Genomic DNA, 17,326 nt, shown 5'->3' with positions numbered 1-17,326 from the left:
GCAATAATGGCACAAAACATAAAATCACCGACATGCGCATTGTTGATACATGCAGGACTAGCCTTGAGACAGACGTATGCGTATCACCGTGTGTGTGTGACATGTGTGTGTGTGTGTGTGTTGACCTCTGACCTGTGTTCCAGGTGTTGTTACAGTGGGACCAGGGCAGTGTGTGTGTGTTGACCTCTGACCTGTGTTCCAGGTGTTGTTACAGTGTGTGTGTGTTGACCTCTGACCTGTGTTCCAGGTGTTGTTACAGTGGGACCAGGGCAGCTGGGTCTGGAAGCTGTGCAGCAGGTAGAACACGGCCCAGGCCAGGATCACGATGTAGTACACACAGCCGTGCAGAATCATCACCTGGCTGGCGTAGCCCAGACCTAGTCATAATCATAATCATAATCAAGAAGAATCAAGAAGAATCAAGAGGTTTATTTGTCACACACAACACATACCAGGGCACACAGTGAACAATACAATTGGCCATTTTAACTCTCAATGTATCTAAACTAGGGATGTCCGATATTGGCATTAAAATGTGATATCGGAAATTATCGGTATCGGTTTTAAAAAATATATATATATATTATATTTCTTATTTTATTTTTTTTTACATTTATTTAACCTTTATTTACCCAGGCAAGCAAGTAAGAACAAATTCTGGTTTAATTTATTGTCAAAAGTATGCATAATGTTGTGTTAATTCCACAACAAGAGATATGTAATGTTAATTACCTGAAATTATTCCATTTTGGGGAGGGGGGACCCTGCATATATCGGTATCGGTTGATATCGGTATCGGAAATTAAGAGTTGGATAATATCGGTATATCGGTATCGGTAAAAAAGCCAATATCGAACATCCCTAGTCTAAACTATACTATACAATACCTCCTTCCTTTAAAGTGACTTTTCCATTATTTAAAGTGACATTTTGTTTAATGTAATGTAATAATAATACATTAAATGTATAGTGCACTCTACATTTGGAAACCAAATCTCAGTGCTACAGGGTAAAAACATAGACTTTAAAAACATAGGCAATTAAAAAACAAGACATAAAAGCATAGACAAGGGATAAAACACACAAGGCATGTATAAAAAGGTTAAAACTAAGGGAAGGCTTTCGTGAAGAGGTATGTTTCTAGTCCTCTTTTTAAAGGAAGCGGTGGTCTGTGGTGCTGTGAGGTGGTCAGGGAGGGCGTTCCACAGGCGGGGAGCAGCCCAGCAGAAGGCCCGGTCACCCCCAGGGTGCGGAGCTCGGTCCTGGGGGGAAGGAGGCGGTTAATGTTGGCGGAGCGAAGGTTACGGGTGGAGGGTTCTGGGGTGAGGAGATCTTTGAGGTGGGGGGGGGGGGGGGGCATTTCCGTGGATGCACTGATGTACACACACAAACCAAGACCTACATAGTACACACAAACCAAGACCTACATAGTACCAGGCCACGTGAGCGGATCGGCGCGGCCGAGAAATCCGCTCTTCGCTCTTTAAAGCTTGGTCCGCTCCGCTAATCGATCATGTTGACCCCGCCCCCAAGTCGCTCTCCGCTCGCTCCCCGCTCACCTTGAATCGAGCCCCGCGCCAGATCGCTCGGCAGATTTTTTTTTTTTTTTTTGGAGCATGGTGTAAATCAGCTCAAACTACAACAGTCTACACCCCCTGGGCCCCTTAACAATTGTTTGTATTGAGCCGCATTGTAATTGTACCCATTCTGCAATGTTAAATAACGTTGTTTATCCATCCACTAGCTCTATTAAGCGATGATAGGCTAGCCGAGCCACAATGCTATGGTCGCTGCCATTAACGTTAGCATGTAAGCTAACGTCAACAACAATGGCGTCGATACGTTTTCTAACAGGAGTGAGTGTGGGCGTCTCTACAGTGACAAAGCCTGAACCGGATATCACAGGTTCACCCTTCTCATTGGTTGAAAATGGCCTTCATGTTTGTACATCGCCATCTGTTGCTTTGGCATTGTACTGCATGTATATTACATCAACAGTGTTAAACCACTGTGAGCGACCTGGAGTGGATTGGAGCAGAGGAGAACTCTCGCTCCGGACGTCGCGCCGACCCATTTTAAAACCCACTCCTCGCTCACGTCAAAACCGCCCGCTCCGCGCCCCACGCCGCTCACGCTCCGATCCGCTCACATGGCCTGCATAGTACACACAAACCAAGACCTAGTACACACAAACACCAAGACCTAGTACACACAAACCAAGACCTAGTACACACAAACCAAGGCCTGGGCGTTGTGGACAGCGACCCCTACAGTTTGGTCGGGGCACCTGCACAGCGAGGGTAGGATCTGGAGAGAGGTAGTGCGACCTTCCACACGGTACACTCTCCCGGTGAGAATCTGCGCGGCCAGGCTGGCTGCCGGCTGGCTGCACATGTGTCGGAGGAAAGCATGTGACAGTCTCCGGCCTCCCGTAGGGGGGAGTACAGTAGGGGAAAGTGCGCAACAACCAGGAAGGGGGTTGGGAATTGGCATAACGACTAACAGTGGGATGGGAGAAAAATCGGAAAAAGGAGGGGGGAAAAGATAATAAAAAAAACAATAAAAAACTGTGCTTGCCAGATGGCCTGCCAGATGGCCTGGCCAATGCACCTGTACAGCCGCCAGGTCGGTAAACAGGCACCAGGCCAGTAGGCTGCCATGGGTTTTTATAGTTTTTCCTGAAATTTGCCAGCACAGGTATTATGACCTTATTTTGTACCGACAATCTCAGAATGATCAGATTCATAGCCCTAATAGGCTAAACAAATATTTGAATAGATATATGTACATAACAACTAAGAAAAAAATTTATTGCAAGTTTTCTGAGATCTTATGTTTATATATGCAAAATAGGCATTGCCTAATTAAATATGCACATATTTGCATATATCGCCAAGACACGAATCACCAACATGGATAATAATGCCAGATTCAAAAACTTGGTTGCAGTGGTTTATCAGAACCCATAAGATGTAACGTGATAAAACAAGGGAGCAAAGTTGCCTCTCTGTCCTATAATGAATAATACTCTCTCTCTCTCCCCCTCACACACACACACTGTATCTCTCTCTCTCTGTCAGTCTCTGTATCTCTCTCTCTCTCCCCCTCACACTGTATCTCTCTCTCTCTCCCCCTCACACACACACTGTATCTCTCTCTCTCTGTCGGTCTCTGTATCTCTCTCTCTCTCCCCCTCACACACACACTGTATCTCTCTCTCTCTGTCGGTCTCTGTATCTCTCTCTCCCCCATTGTATCTCTCTCTCTCTGTCGGTCTCTGTATCTCTCTCTCTCTCCCCCTCACACACACAAACACACAGTGTACCTCTCTCTCTCTCTCCCTCACACACACAAACACACAGTGTACCTCTCTCTCTCTCCCTCACACACACAAACACACAGTGTACCTCTATCTCTCTCTCTCCCCCTCACACGCACACTGTATCTCTCTCTGTCAGTCTCTGTATCTCTCTCTCTCTCCCCCTCACACGCACACTGTATCTCTCTCTGTCAGTCTCTGTATCTCTCTCTCTCTCCCCCTCACACGCACACTGTATCTCTCTCTGTCAGTCTCTGTATCTCTCTCTCTCTCCCCCTCACACACACAAACACACAATCAGGGGAGGAAATTAGGCCACTTTACTCGCCAAATGAGAGTATTTTTTACGTTTGGCGAGTGATTCATGAAGACCACTCGCCAGTCTGGCGAGTATACAAAAAAACAAAAACATTCTGCAATCACTGCACTGGCAAACGGTGCGCGTCTTCTGAGTGCTCGCTTTAGTTGACAGTGCCACGAGAGCACTGCACAAGACCCGCGGACATATAATGTTTAATAAAAGTTCCTGCAGTACTGGCCAACCCGCGGACATATAATAATAAAAGTCCTGCGGTACTAGGCTAGCCATCAGGAGCACTCGCAAACAGATAACGTTAAACACAGCAGAAGATGGAAAACAGACTGACCAACGGGGAACTGCATCCAACCCTAGTACAACCCTCGAGTATAAGTTACTAAGGACACATTTAAATCAGAGGTGTAATGTTAGTCTACTGGAACTGTATACAGTGGTTAGCTTCTAGTTAGCGTTTTAGCTATAGCTGCTTGTTAGCTAACGTTAGCCCTGTGTGCTCAAAGCAGCCAGCTAGGTGTATCTGTTTCTGTTATGACTAATGTTTCCAAAAAAGCACCGGACTACGACGTAAGGTTAGACATTTTATTTCATGCTCAAAAGCCCCTGGCTTGCACATCGCAGTCACGAAAGGGGCTAGCTCAAGTGCACTGTGCACAACAGCACACCAACCCAACTGACGTTACCACAACACTTGACGGTACTTCACAGCACTGTCGTAACACTAGGCTCCCCTGCTGAACGTCTGATGTCACGGCAGACACGCGCAGCCATTCCAGTGTGTAGCAAACGACTGGAACCAGCCCCCAAGGACGCCCGGCAAGTCAGCGCCCAGCTCCTCAACAGAAGGCTCACTCTGAAGCACCACTTCGACAAGTCAAGTCGCCCACTACCGCCTTTAACAGAGGGACAAGAAGAAAGAAGAAAGTGATGCCGTCCTTTTTTCAGCACATCACTTGCTCCACCAGAGGGAAGAACACACTCGACCACTGCTATTCCCCGTTCAAAGCGGGTTACAAGGCAGTAGCCGCTCCGCCATTAACGGGGTCCACAAGCTCGAGCGATCATGACTCCATCTTGCTATTTCCGGCATATCAACAGAGATCACGTGACGCCGTCGTGTCACGTGAGATAAAGAAGTGGACCGACGAATCAGAGGCCACGCTCAAGGACGTGCTTGCAGACACGGATTGGGATATGTTCATAGGAAGCGCCAGTGACGTCAGTGAACTAGCAGACATAGTGGTGTGCTACATAACAACAATAGCTGATGGTATTGTCCTCAGGAAAACGGTGCGGATTTTCCCAAACCAGAAACCGTGGGTGGATAGCACTATTAGAGCAGCTCTGAACTCTCGTACCACCGCCTACAACCTGGGTAGAGAGTCAGGAAACATGGAGGAGTATAAGGCTTCAGTCTATACTCTACGCAAAGCTGTCAAACTTGCTAAGAGGACATATGCTGACAAACTGGAGACACAAATGGCACAAAACGACACAAGAGGATTATGGCAGGGACTGAAGACAATAACTGACTATAAAGTCAGCGCCCCATCAATGGGGAGCGACGACGCCTCCCTAGCGGACAAGCTCAACACCTTCTACGCTCGGTTTGGTGTAGACAGTGGCGCTGCCGGCTCTCCGGCTAGTGACGTCACTGGCGCGCCGGCTGTTGTGGAGGGGGGGGGGCAACCGCGAGGGGGGGGGGACGCTCTCTCGTTGTCGGAACACAGTGTGAGAAGAGCATTTATGCAGGTGAACACCAGGAAGGCTGCTGGCCCAGATGGCATAACAGGACGTATACTCAAGACCTGTGCCAACCAGCTGGCCCCTGTGTTCACCGCCATATTTAATCAATCACTGGCGGAGTCAGTGGTCCCTGCCTGCTTCAAGAGGTCTACCATCATCCCTGTGCCGAAGAAACCCTCCCCAGCATGTCCAAATGACTACAGACCGGTGGCACTCACCTCTGTGGTCATGAAATGTTTCGAGAGGCTGGTCAAGGACCACATTTGTGCCTCCCTCCCCAGTGATATGGACCCTATGCAATTTGCATACAGGACAAACAGGTCCACCGACGACGCGGTCTCCCAGGTACTGCACAGCACCCTCTCGCACCTTGACCGTCAGAAGGGGGGCTATGTGAGACTGTTGTTCATTGACTACAGCTCAGCGTTCAACACCATAGTCCCCACCAGACTGGTGGACAAGCTGATCGAGCTAGGTCTGAGCTCCGCCCTGAGCGCCTGGGTACTGGACTTTCTGAGCGAAAGACCCCAGGCGGTCAGGGTGGGGGGTCAGACCTCCAACACCATCACCCTGAGCATCGGGTCCCCCCAGGGCTGTGTTCTGAGCCCCCTGCTGTACTCACTCTACACACACGACTGTGTGGCCAAGTTCAGCTCCAACTCCATAGTGAAGTTCGCAGATGACACGGTGGTGGTGGGGCTGATCTCGGACAACGACGAGAAGGCCTACCGGGAGGAGGTTGAGGTACTGGAACGCTGGTGCCAGGACAACAGCCTGCTCCTGAACATTGGCAAAACCAAGGAACTGATCGTGGATTATAGGAGAGGACAGCAGGAGACACACACACCACTGATGATAAACGGGGCTACCGTGGACAGGGTGAGCAGCTTCAAGTACCTGGGGGTCCACATCTCAGAGGACCTGACATGGTCAACACACATAGGCACAGTAGTAAAGAAGGCGAAACAGCGTCTCTACCACCTGAGACAGTTAAGGAAGTTCAGAGTATCGGGGAAGATACTCCAGTCCTTCTACTCAGGAGCTGTAGAGAGCATCCTGACCGGAAACATCACTGCCTGGTATGGAAACAGCACGGCACAGGACAAGAAGGCCCTACAGAAAGTGGTGCGCTCAGCCGAGCGTACCACGGGTATTGCACTACCCCCCCTGCAGGTTCTATACAACAAGAGGTGCAAATCCAGAGCCTGCAGGATAATGAAAGACCCTCACCACCCCAATAACAGCCTGTTTCAGCTGCTGAGGTCAGGCAGACGCCTGCAAATCCCAGCTACTAGGACAGAGCGGCTTAGGCTCAGCTTCTTCCCCCAGGCCATCAGAGCCATGAACAATGTACATTGAGTGCTCAGAACATTGAACTGTCCACACACAAGCACACATGAACACACACACGACACGCACACTGTGCACGCTCACACACGAGCAGCCACTTAACACTTTAACATGAGCGGGCACACACTCATGTCGCACACACGCACACTTATGGCCAAAGGAAAGGACACTTTAAATTAGAATAACAGGAACAGTGTATTGCACTACCAAAGCTAACTAGCATGTCACACATGCGCTGTAAATAACTATGTACAGATACCGAGATGTCACTCCATGTTACCTGCTACCTGTTACTGCACAATGTTGTTTCTTCTTTTGATTCTATTATATGTACCACTGTATTGCACATCGTTGCGGGCAAGACCACCCGCATTTCATTGTATACCTGTATGCCGTGACAATTAAAACTCTTGACTTGACTTGACTTGACTTGACAGGTGGTCCGTATGCAGACCCCGAAAGGATACGACCGACTTGGGACTGTGAAGGAGAAGGGCAAAGAGCCGCGCTCCTACGTCATCCAGTCCAACGGGAAGACATACAGGAGGAATCGCCGTCACATCCTTCCTGTCACAGAACCACCACCACCACGGTTCCACGCAGAGGACCCAGACTCCCAGAACACCGGCTCCTCTACAGTGAACAATGCACCCTTCACGCCACTATCACCAGGGCCAAACAACATGCAACACACACACTCTCCCCGGCCGACACAGCCAGCACGCTTTACTAAAAAAATTAGTAAAGAAAACTGATGTGTATAACATGGTTAATGTAGAATGCTATGCCAATGTGTCAATATTATTTGCACTAAGTTGTTCCACTTATGCACTTATGGTGATTCCAAGTTTTATGAATGCACTACTTCTCAAAGTGATATATACTCGTCCACCTTTGTCTACTATGGATAGTTTCAAGTTTATCTAAGAGTATCTTCATTTAATTGTTTACTGGAAATTGTAGAATTCAAAGTAAAAGAAATGTTCTGTGATGTTAACATTCACCTAGTGATACAGTATTTTGTTATATGAGATTTGAGCTAAAGGGAAAGGATGTAGATCATTGGCTAAATGATTATCCAGTTTGACTATTGTCTCCTACGAGCCACCGTACCGCCAGTGCGACTGCGTACAAACTCGCTACTATGAACCTGTTCTCACCGTCACGTCACAACTAGATGTTAATAAACCTACGGTTTGATATACCCAAGTGTGTTCATTGACTCACACGCAACTGAGGTACATATTAACACAGTTTACAGTCAACTTGACTCAACTACTACAATGGTGGCTTCCGATCCACTACAGAGACATGGTGACTCTGGGACACCTACGGGAGACTGCAATTCGAAACTGGCCCCTGTAAATGTCCTAACCCAACCCCCTCCAATGTACAGTAAATGACCAAGTGTGGTTTTGTCAATATTCCAATGTACAGTTTTGCTTGTACAGTTGTACAGTGTGTGTCCCCCACCCACCCCTCCTACCCAACCCCTCCCCCCACCCCACCTCCAATGTACAGCCCCCCCCCCCCCCCCCACCTACCCAACCTCCTCCAATGTACAGTTTCTACGTCAAATGTATATACTCTCTTTTCTGGACTCTTTTTATATCACAAACAGTACTGTATTTGCAAGTCTGATATGTCATAAATGTATAGATGTAGCAGTACTGACTATCTGTATGTCATGTATGTCATATATGTTACGATGAATTGAAAATGGGGGACCCTGATGTAAACAAGACGAAAGTCTTTCTCTGGTCTGCATCCCCTTAACAATTGTATGTATTGAGCTGTACTGTACTGTACCCATTCTGCAATCTGTTAATAAAGTTTTCAATCAATCAATCAATCAGACCACCGTGCTGTCTTAAAGGCACAGTGTGCCTACCCAGATGCATACGCAACATTGACGCGGCTTGACAACCGAGGTTCAAAGTTAACTTGATTGATTGATTGATTGATTGAAAACTTTATTAACAGATTGCAGAATGGGTACAATACAGTACGGCTCAATACACACAATTGTTAAGGGGATGCAGACCAGAGAAAGACTTTCGTCTTGTTCCCTATTTTCAATTCATCATAACATATGACATACAGATAGACAGTACTGCTACATCTATACATTTCACATCTATCTATACACTTCACAACATACTTCGGTTTTTTTCTTTCACTGCCCAACCCAGTCCAACCCAGCATCTTTCACTGCCCAGTTCAGCCCAACCCAGTCCAGAATAGATCCCGCTTTTGTTTAACCTTTATTTACCCAGGGTAGGTTCGCTGAGCACAGATGCTCTTTTTCAGCTACGCCCTGCTTCACATTCACACAGTTCCATTCACACCTGGGAGCTGCCCAGTACAACCACAGTCTGACACAATTGGCCACTGAGCAACTCCACTGGAGCAGTTGGGGGTTAAGTGCCTTGCTCAAGGGCACTTCAGCTGCAGATTTTTCCTGCCGGTCCCGGGGATCGAACCGGCGACCTTCCGGTCACAAACCGGCTTCTTTAACCATTAGGCCACCGCTGCCCCCTAAAAGAGTAGAGACACGGTGTGCTTATTTTACTATGATTGAAAATCAATTTAGACGAAGACATACAAAGAAGTAATTATCACAATTAGCGATTTTTTTTGTCTGGTAAAAAATCTGTTTGGCTGGTAAAAAAAATCAGATACTTGCCAGTTGGCTTGTAAGCCAAAAAGTTAGTTTCCTCCCCTGCACACAATGTACCTCTATCTCTCTATCTCTCTCCCCCTCACACACTGTATCTCTCTCTCTCCCCCACACACACTGTATCTCTCTCTCTCCCCCACACACACTGTATCTCTCTCTCTCCCCCTCACACACACAAACACACAGTGTACTCTCTCTCTCTCTCTCTCTCTCTCTCTCTCTCTCTCTCTCTCTCTCTCTCTCTCTCTCTCTCTCTCTCTCTCTCTCTCTCTCTCTCTCTCTCTCTCACTATCTAATGAATAATACAAGCTAGCGGGTAGCTGGCTAAGAACGACATGAATGACTGACAGACCACAACGTAGTTGCTAACAAACTCTGTGGTGAATGTGTAATTAAACGGTGAGGTTGTCTGATCCAGCCGGGGTCACCTCAGACTCTGTGGTGAATGTGTAAACGGTGAGGTTGTCTGATCCAGCCGGGGTCACCTCAGACTCTGTGGTGAATGTGTAAACGGTGAGGTTGTCTGGTCCAGCCGGGGTCACCTCAGACTCTGTGGTGAATGTGTAAACGGTGAGGTTGTCTGGTCCAGCCGGGGTCACCTCAGACTCTGTGGTGAATGTGTAAACGCAAAAAATGCATTTTTTTTTATAGAAAGAAAAACCTGATCCAATATTTATGGCTTAAAAAAACAATTTCCGTCCATTAGTTACACTTTAAATGAAAAAGAAAAGTATTTATTGATACAGAACAATTTTATCGTGGATGAACAAAACTTTCAATGCGAATGGTTGATTTGAAATCCAAGGACTTTTTATTAAGCACCTCGTTTAAAGAAATGGGCTGTTTTCAAGGAATTCCAGGCCTTGACTTTTTTTTTTATCAATCACTTTAAGCACTTCAAGGACCTTGTGCGAACCCTGTGTGTAATGTCCCCATATTTTACATAAACACAGCTCTGTGTGTGTGTGGGGGGGGGGGTACCTCCTACCTCTCTGACCTCTGACCTCCACCACACGCCTACCCGCCGCCTCAGGCCCGCAGACGCTAACCTTTTCCGACCCATCCGGACTAAGCTCCGGACCTGGGGGGGGGGGGGGGGGGGGGGGGCGACAGGGCCTTCGCTGCAGCTGCCCCCCCCCCCCCCCCCCTGGAACGCCCTGCCCAACCATATCCGTCATGCAGACACCCTCTCAGCATTTAAAGAAGCCCTAAAAACCACCCACCTTTTTACCCTCGCCTTCAAGCCTTGAACTCCTTCCTCTCTCACCTTTTATATCATTTATTAATCTAAAACTGTATTGTTTATTTTGCTCTGTAAAGTGTCTTTGAGCATTCGGAAAAGCGCTATAATACAAAATTGATGTATTATTATTATTAGGGATGTCCGATATTGGCGTTAAAATGTAATATCGGGAAAATATCGGTATCGTTTAAAAAATAATAATAAAAAAAAATTACATTTATTTAACCTTTATTTACCCAGGCAAGCAAGTAAAAACAAATTCTGATTTTATTTATTGTCAAAAGTATGCATAATGTTGTGTTAATTCTACGACAATATGTAATGTTAATTACCTGAAATTATTCCGTTTTTTTGGGGGGGAAACTAAGTTGGACAATATCGGTATATCGGATATCGGTAATAAAGCCAATATCGAACATCCCTAATTATTATTATTATTATTATTATTATTATTATTATTATTATTATTATTATTATTATTATTATTATTATTATTACCTCCGAACAGCGGGCAGATGCTCCTCCAGGCGCTGACCCCCCCCAGGCTGGTGTACTGACCCAGAGAGGTCTCCAGCAGGAAGAGAGGCACGCCACACAGAACCAGGAAGAGGAGGTACGGGATGAAGAACACACCTGGACACACACACACACACAGAGAGAGACACACACACACACACACACACGTTACTTCGCTGCTAGCCACAATGCTATACTGTTATACTGGCATATCCCAATCACGTTAGCACGTAAGCTAACTAAAATCAGCGATATTTTTGTGAGACTAAACTCCGCTCTTGGTGGTCAATTGTGTTGATTGTTAGTTTTGTTTCATCAACAAATCATCAACAAATGAGGCAGAACACACAGTGAATGTATCCGTTTTCGTTTATTGCACTTTATTTCTTGCTGAAAAACAAATGCTATGCGGCTAAATGGCTCATGCGAGATATAACGATGGTGGCTTTTGAGATTTTGAGCAGGATGTGGGGAGTGACTCATTTAACCTTTCCGATTGGTTGAAAATGGCCTTCATGTTTGAACTGCATCGCCACCTACTGCTTTGGCATTGTACTACATGTATAAACATCACTCGGTGGTCAGGAGACAAAACGATGTCTAACTTGCCTGCCATTACGTAGCGTTCTGAAAAGCAAAATTGAAACTGAAAAAACTGAAACGAAAACTGGCCATAGCGTAACCGCAGCCTCATACTCGCTCTCTCTCTCTTTGTGTGTATAAGATAAGATAGTCCTTATGCATGGGGGAGGGGGGAGGGAGGGTACAGGGTAATAGTAGTAAAAGACATAATAATACAGTAGAATATTTAAAATAGGCAGTGTAATCAAGGTTCAGATGAGGGTCTGTATGCCTGTATTAGGTCTGTATTACATTATGCATTACAATTCTCTCTCACTCAGGGGTTGCACTGTGTTTTAACGACGTCACATGACCCTGCGCATGTGCACAGGATGTAGCCTTCAATATATAAAGACATTTCAATTGCCTTACTTATTAGATTAGATTAAATACAAACGTATTGTCAGTACAGTACAGTGAAAATAAGTTTGTCATCTAACCAGACGTGCAAATGTAACCGTAAAGTGCAAACAATACAGTACTGAAAGCGTGATTATTATGTGCATAAATAGTATAGGAAACACGTTTGTAATAGGAAATGACTAGTTTTAGTTTAGTTTTTGTAAATATTGCCTTGACATAGAGAAGCTGAAAAGGGTAGATGAAGCAGCGAGGATAAAGAGAAAGAGGGGGAAAAGAGACAGAGGGGGAAGAGGAGAGAACAAAAAAAGATTAGAAGTGAGAGTAGACGAGACAAACGGTAGAAAGACCACAGATACAGAGGAACAAGGTGGCACACAGCGAGAGACACTTCAGTGCTATTGTTATGCAAAGTAGCCAGGTGGGCACTTAGCGCACGAGTCGAGTTGAACGCATTCTTGTGTGTGTGCGCAGGGGCGTAGCTGGGGGGGGGTAGCTTAGGATGATTCCAAGGGCCCAGCACTGAGGGGGGGCCCAAAAAAAAGTTTTTTTTTTTTTTTTTTTTTTACTAGACATCACTCGGGTGTATTATTGATGCTCTCATTGATACTATGTTTGTTTCTGAAGTGTGTGTGTGTGTGTGTGTGTGTGTGTCAGACCACGTGAGCGGATCGGCGCGGCCGAGAAATCCGCTCTTCGCTCTTTAAAGCTTGGTCCGCTCCGCTAATCGCTCATGTTGACCCCGCCCCCAAGTCGCTCTCCGCTCGCTCCCCACTCACCTTGAATCGAGCGCTCCCCGCTCCCCGCGCCAGATCGCTCGGCAGTTTTTCTTTTTCTTTTTTGGAGCATGGTGTAAATGAGCTCAAACTACAACAGTCTACACCCCCTGGGCCCCTTAACAATTGTTTGTATTGAGCCGCATTGTAATTGTAGCCATTCTGCAATGTTAAATAACGTTGTTTATCCATTCACTAGTTCTATTAAGCGATGATAGGCTAGCCGAGCCACAATGCTATGGTCGCTGCCATTAACGTTAGCATGTAAGCTAACGTCAACAACAATGGCGTCGATACCTTTTCTAACAGGAGAGTGAGTGTGGGCGTCATAGATATCTATGGTGGGCGTCTCTACAGTGACGAAGCCTGAACCCTTCTCATTGGTTGAAAATGGCCTTCATGTTTGTACATCGCCATCTGTTGCTTTGACATTGTACTGCATGTATATATTACATCAACAGTGTTAAACCACTGTGAGCGGCCTGGAGTGGATTGGAGCGGAGGAGAACTCTCGCTCCGGACGTCGCGCCGACTCATTTTAAAACCCACTCCTCGCTCACGTCAAAACCGGCCGCTCCGCGCCCCGCGCCGCTCACGCTCCGATCCGCTCACATGCACTGGTGTGTGTGTGTGTGTGTGTGTGTGTGTGTGTGAGATATATAGAGAGAGAGGGGGGGCTTTGGTAGACTATTGCATTGGTCCATTCATTGAAGATGAACGCAATGCGACATCCTTTACTAGGCTCACCCACCAACAGTGCAGGTGCTGAACTGCTGATCCGAATGTATAGGTAAAAACCATATTATGCGTTTTCATCAATAAAAAAATGGCCAAAAAAAATTCGCTCGCGCGATCGCATACACTGGGGGCCTACAAATATTCTTTCATGGGGCCCAGAATCTGGAGCTACACCCCTGTGTGTGCGTGCTAGGGCTGTCCTCGACTAAGGATTTGGATGGTCGACTATGATTGGCCCAAATTTGCCGTTAAGTCAACTATTGGTCGACAAAAAAAAATAAGTATTTTTTTTTAATTTTTTTTATCATTCCATTTGGGCTGTGGGGGTGCTTAATGTCTGAAGGAGTCGACTGAAGGCTTCTTGTTCTCTGCAAAAGCATGCAATTGGTCCACTGATGGATATATCTTGATATTTCTAGTGTGTTCATTAGACGGGTGAAATCCTCTTTCAGTGCCTCTGTGCCTGTTTTCTTAAGGCCTCTACATGCTACAGCAACTTCAACATTTACATTTACATTTACATTTAGTCATTTAGCTGACGCTTTTATCCAAAGCGACTTACAAGTTCTGTACGACAAGACAGCAAGAAGGGTACAACTCTATCAGCTGAGTAACAATGTTCATCAAAGTGTTGCGTGTTACAGTGTAGGTTAGTTTATTAGGACAAGTGCATGACAGTAAGGTTAGTCAGGGTTAGATTTATTTTTTTATTTTTTTATTTTATCATTTCAGATAATGGTTGAAGAAGTGAGTCTTTAGTCGACGGCGAAAGATTGGACGGGATTCGGCTGTCCTAACTGGGATGGGTAGTTCATTCCACCATTGTGGGGCAAGGACTGAGAATAGGCGGCTTCTCTTTGATGACCCTCCGGGAGCTTGGATAGGAGTAGGTCTGAGGCGGCCAGAAGATGCAGAGCGTAGGGGTCTTGAGGGTGTGTAGTTAGAGACCATTGACCGGAGGTAGGCGGGAGCGGTTCCCTTTGCTGCACGGTATGCTAGGTCGAGGGCCTTGAAGCGGATACGTGCAGCAATGGGGAGCCAGTGCAGGTCCCTAAGAAGTGGGGTGACATGGGCCGACTTCGGTAGGTTTGATATCAGGCGGGCCGCTGCGTTTTGAATGAGTTGAAGAGGCTTGGTGGCAGTGGCCGGGAGGCCAGCTAGCAGTGCGTTGCAGTAGTCGAGGCGGGAGATGACTGTTGATTGGATGAGGAGTTGGGTGGCTTCTTTTGTCAGGAAGGGGCGTATCCTTCTGACGTTGCTCAGGAGGAATCTGCAGGTTCTGGTTGTCGCTGCAATGTGAGCAGAGAAGTTCAACTGGTCGTCGAGGACAACACCAAGGTTCTTGGCGGTCGGGGACGCGGTCACAGCTGCATTCTCGACTGTGATGGAGAGGTCGGTCAGGGGGGAGGATTTGGCCGGCAGGTGGAGCAATTCTGTTTTGCTTAGGTTCAGTTTGAGGTGGTTGGTCGTCATCCAGGCGGAGATGTCGGACAGACAGGCCGAGATCCGCTCAGAGACGAGACGAGAACTTCAAAGCAACTGCAACACAACATCGGCGCGATTTCAACGCGGTTGTTGGAGAGGGTCTTGTAGACTGTGTTGCGAGGATGTTGCGTGCCTGTCTCCAAAATCGAATCTAAACAACCGTTGCGTTGATATTGCGTAGCAGTGATTGGTTGGTAGTGAATGGGGGCGGGGCTGTCATAGAATAATATTGGTCCCGCAGCGAGGAATACCATCCTCCATTGTTGTAGCCAGCAAGCTATGCTATTAATATTAGCTAAATAATTAGCGTCATAGCTGGCCTTTTTCTGAAAACCCAAGCACATATTGTTCCATAGCATACGCCTTCAGTTGATCATGACAAATCCTCTCTTACCTTGACGATTAAAAAGCCTCCATAATTTAGTAAATAAAGCTGTAGCCAGCCAGCTAGCATTGGTGCTATTCAAAATGCTATCCACATTAGCTACATAGCTAACCAACTAAATACAATGGTATCCTGAGGTAACGTTAAATACAACATTGCATTCTTTCATTTTTTTTTGCATTCATCTAAAAATGTTTGGACCTTATGGTGTTCTTGTTCTGTTCTTAACTTATTGTTATGTTTTCTTCTTGACTTGTTTAAAGAAGACCTGTACGGCCCATGGGGACATTAACGTGTGTTGTCGGGCCTTATAAATAAATTTGATTTGATTTGATTTGATTTGCTAGTCGAAATGACTGGACACACACAGGGACAAGTTAAACATCAATCAATTAATTTATTCCAACAGGTAGTTTAGCCGCGGTCTTTCTCTCCTCTCCTTTGGAAACGAATGATGTTACGTTAGCTAGAAAAAGCACAGAACCGGCCGGCAAAAGTTAAGCTGCTAGCAACAGACACTATAATACTTCCGGTCGGGGGATTTCAAAATAAAAGAGCGACGTCTAAAAGCACCGGAAATACGTTTATTTTGTACATTATCTAACGCTAACACAAACCTAAACTAACTTTAGGTTAGTTTAGGTTCGTGTAACGTTAGATATTGTAAAAAATAAACGTATTTACGGTGCTTTTAGACGTCGCTCTTTTATTTTGAAACCCCCCGCCCGGAAGTAAAAATTATGCTTATTTTTCTGCTTGTTATCAATGGGTTGGTTGAGAAGGGAAGTTTCATCTATCTAGGGAACCTAGCTACGTACAGGGTACAATGTTACATAGGCTGTGCGTCGATGTTGCAGAAGCATAAAGGCAGAGTGTCTGCAACACCTTTCCTTTGTCGATGTTGTGGTGCAGTTGCTTTGAAGTTGCTGTAGCATGTAGAGGCCTTTAGGCAGTTAGCCTCTGGTATGCGTGCCATTAGCGTTAGCCACGCTTCTAGGCCTCTTTTCTCTTGGAAAGAATGATAAAAGAATTATAACAAATTAAATTAAATTAAATATTTTATTTTATTTTTTATTTTTTTCGACCGATTGGTCGACTAATCGACTAATAGGGGTCAGCCCTAGTGCATGCTTCTGCTCCGGAAAGGAGGTGGAACGGCGTGCTACCGCGTCCCATGATGAGCACTGCACCACTGGCTACATACAGGGGGCGCTACAGTGAGCAGCAGCAAAAGAAGAAGAAGAAGTCGCCTCACCTCCCCCGTTCTTGTAGCAGAGGTACGGGAAGCGCCAGACGTTGCCCAGGCCGATGATCTGCCCCGCCACGGCCAGCAGGAACTCCGCCTTGCTGCCCCACTGGCCCCGCGCCTGCAGGCTCTCCTCCTCCTCCTCCTGCCCCTTGGAGAGCTTCCCTCCCTGGCTCCGTTCAGCAGCGCGGCCCCCTGCCCTGGAGGAGACCGCTGCTGCTGCTGCCGTTGCTCTGGAGCCATGAGCGGTCCTCCCGTCAGATACACACACGCTGTACCCCTGCAGGAGAGAGAGAGAGGGGGGAGAGGGGAGAGGGGAGGGAGGGAGAGAGGGAGAGAGAGAGAGGGGGAGAGAGGGGAGAGAGGGGGGGAGAGGGAGAGGGGAGAGAGACAGAGAGGGAGAGAGGGAGATGGGAGAGAGGGAGGGAGAGAGGGGGGAGGGGGGAGGGAGAGAGGGAGAGGGGGAGAGGGGGGAGAGAGAGAGAGAGGGGAGAGGGAGAGAGACAGAGGAGAGAGACAGAGGGGGGAGAGAGGGAGATGGGGAG

At 46.8% G+C, this 17,326-nt stretch overlaps 1 protein-coding gene across 1 annotated transcript in view; it reads right to left on the bottom strand.

Annotated features, from left to right (window-relative positions):
* The window catches only part of LOC311247865 (sodium- and chloride-dependent GABA transporter 2-like), a gene marked incomplete at both ends in the record, with an annotated part of 36,038 nt that extends 18,977 nt beyond the window's left edge, over positions 1 to 17,061 (bottom strand). The window contains 3 exons of the mRNA XM_084338850.1: positions 237 to 377; positions 11,153 to 11,287; positions 16,791 to 17,061. Coding sequence (XP_084194976.1) covers positions 237 to 377; positions 11,153 to 11,287; positions 16,791 to 17,061 — 547 coding nt within the window. The remainder of the gene's footprint in view (positions 1 to 236; positions 378 to 11,152; positions 11,288 to 16,790) is intronic.
* Between the last annotated feature and the right edge of the window lie 265 nt (positions 17,062 to 17,326).

Source organism: Notolepis coatsorum (genome assembly GCF_963971535.1).
Source record: "Notolepis coatsorum genome assembly, contig: SCAFFOLD_902, whole genome shotgun sequence".
Taxonomy (NCBI): domain Eukaryota; kingdom Metazoa; phylum Chordata; class Actinopteri; order Aulopiformes; family Paralepididae; genus Notolepis; species Notolepis coatsorum.
The sequence above is the reverse complement of the archived record's forward strand: the minus strand, read 5'-3'. Positions and strand labels throughout refer to the sequence as shown.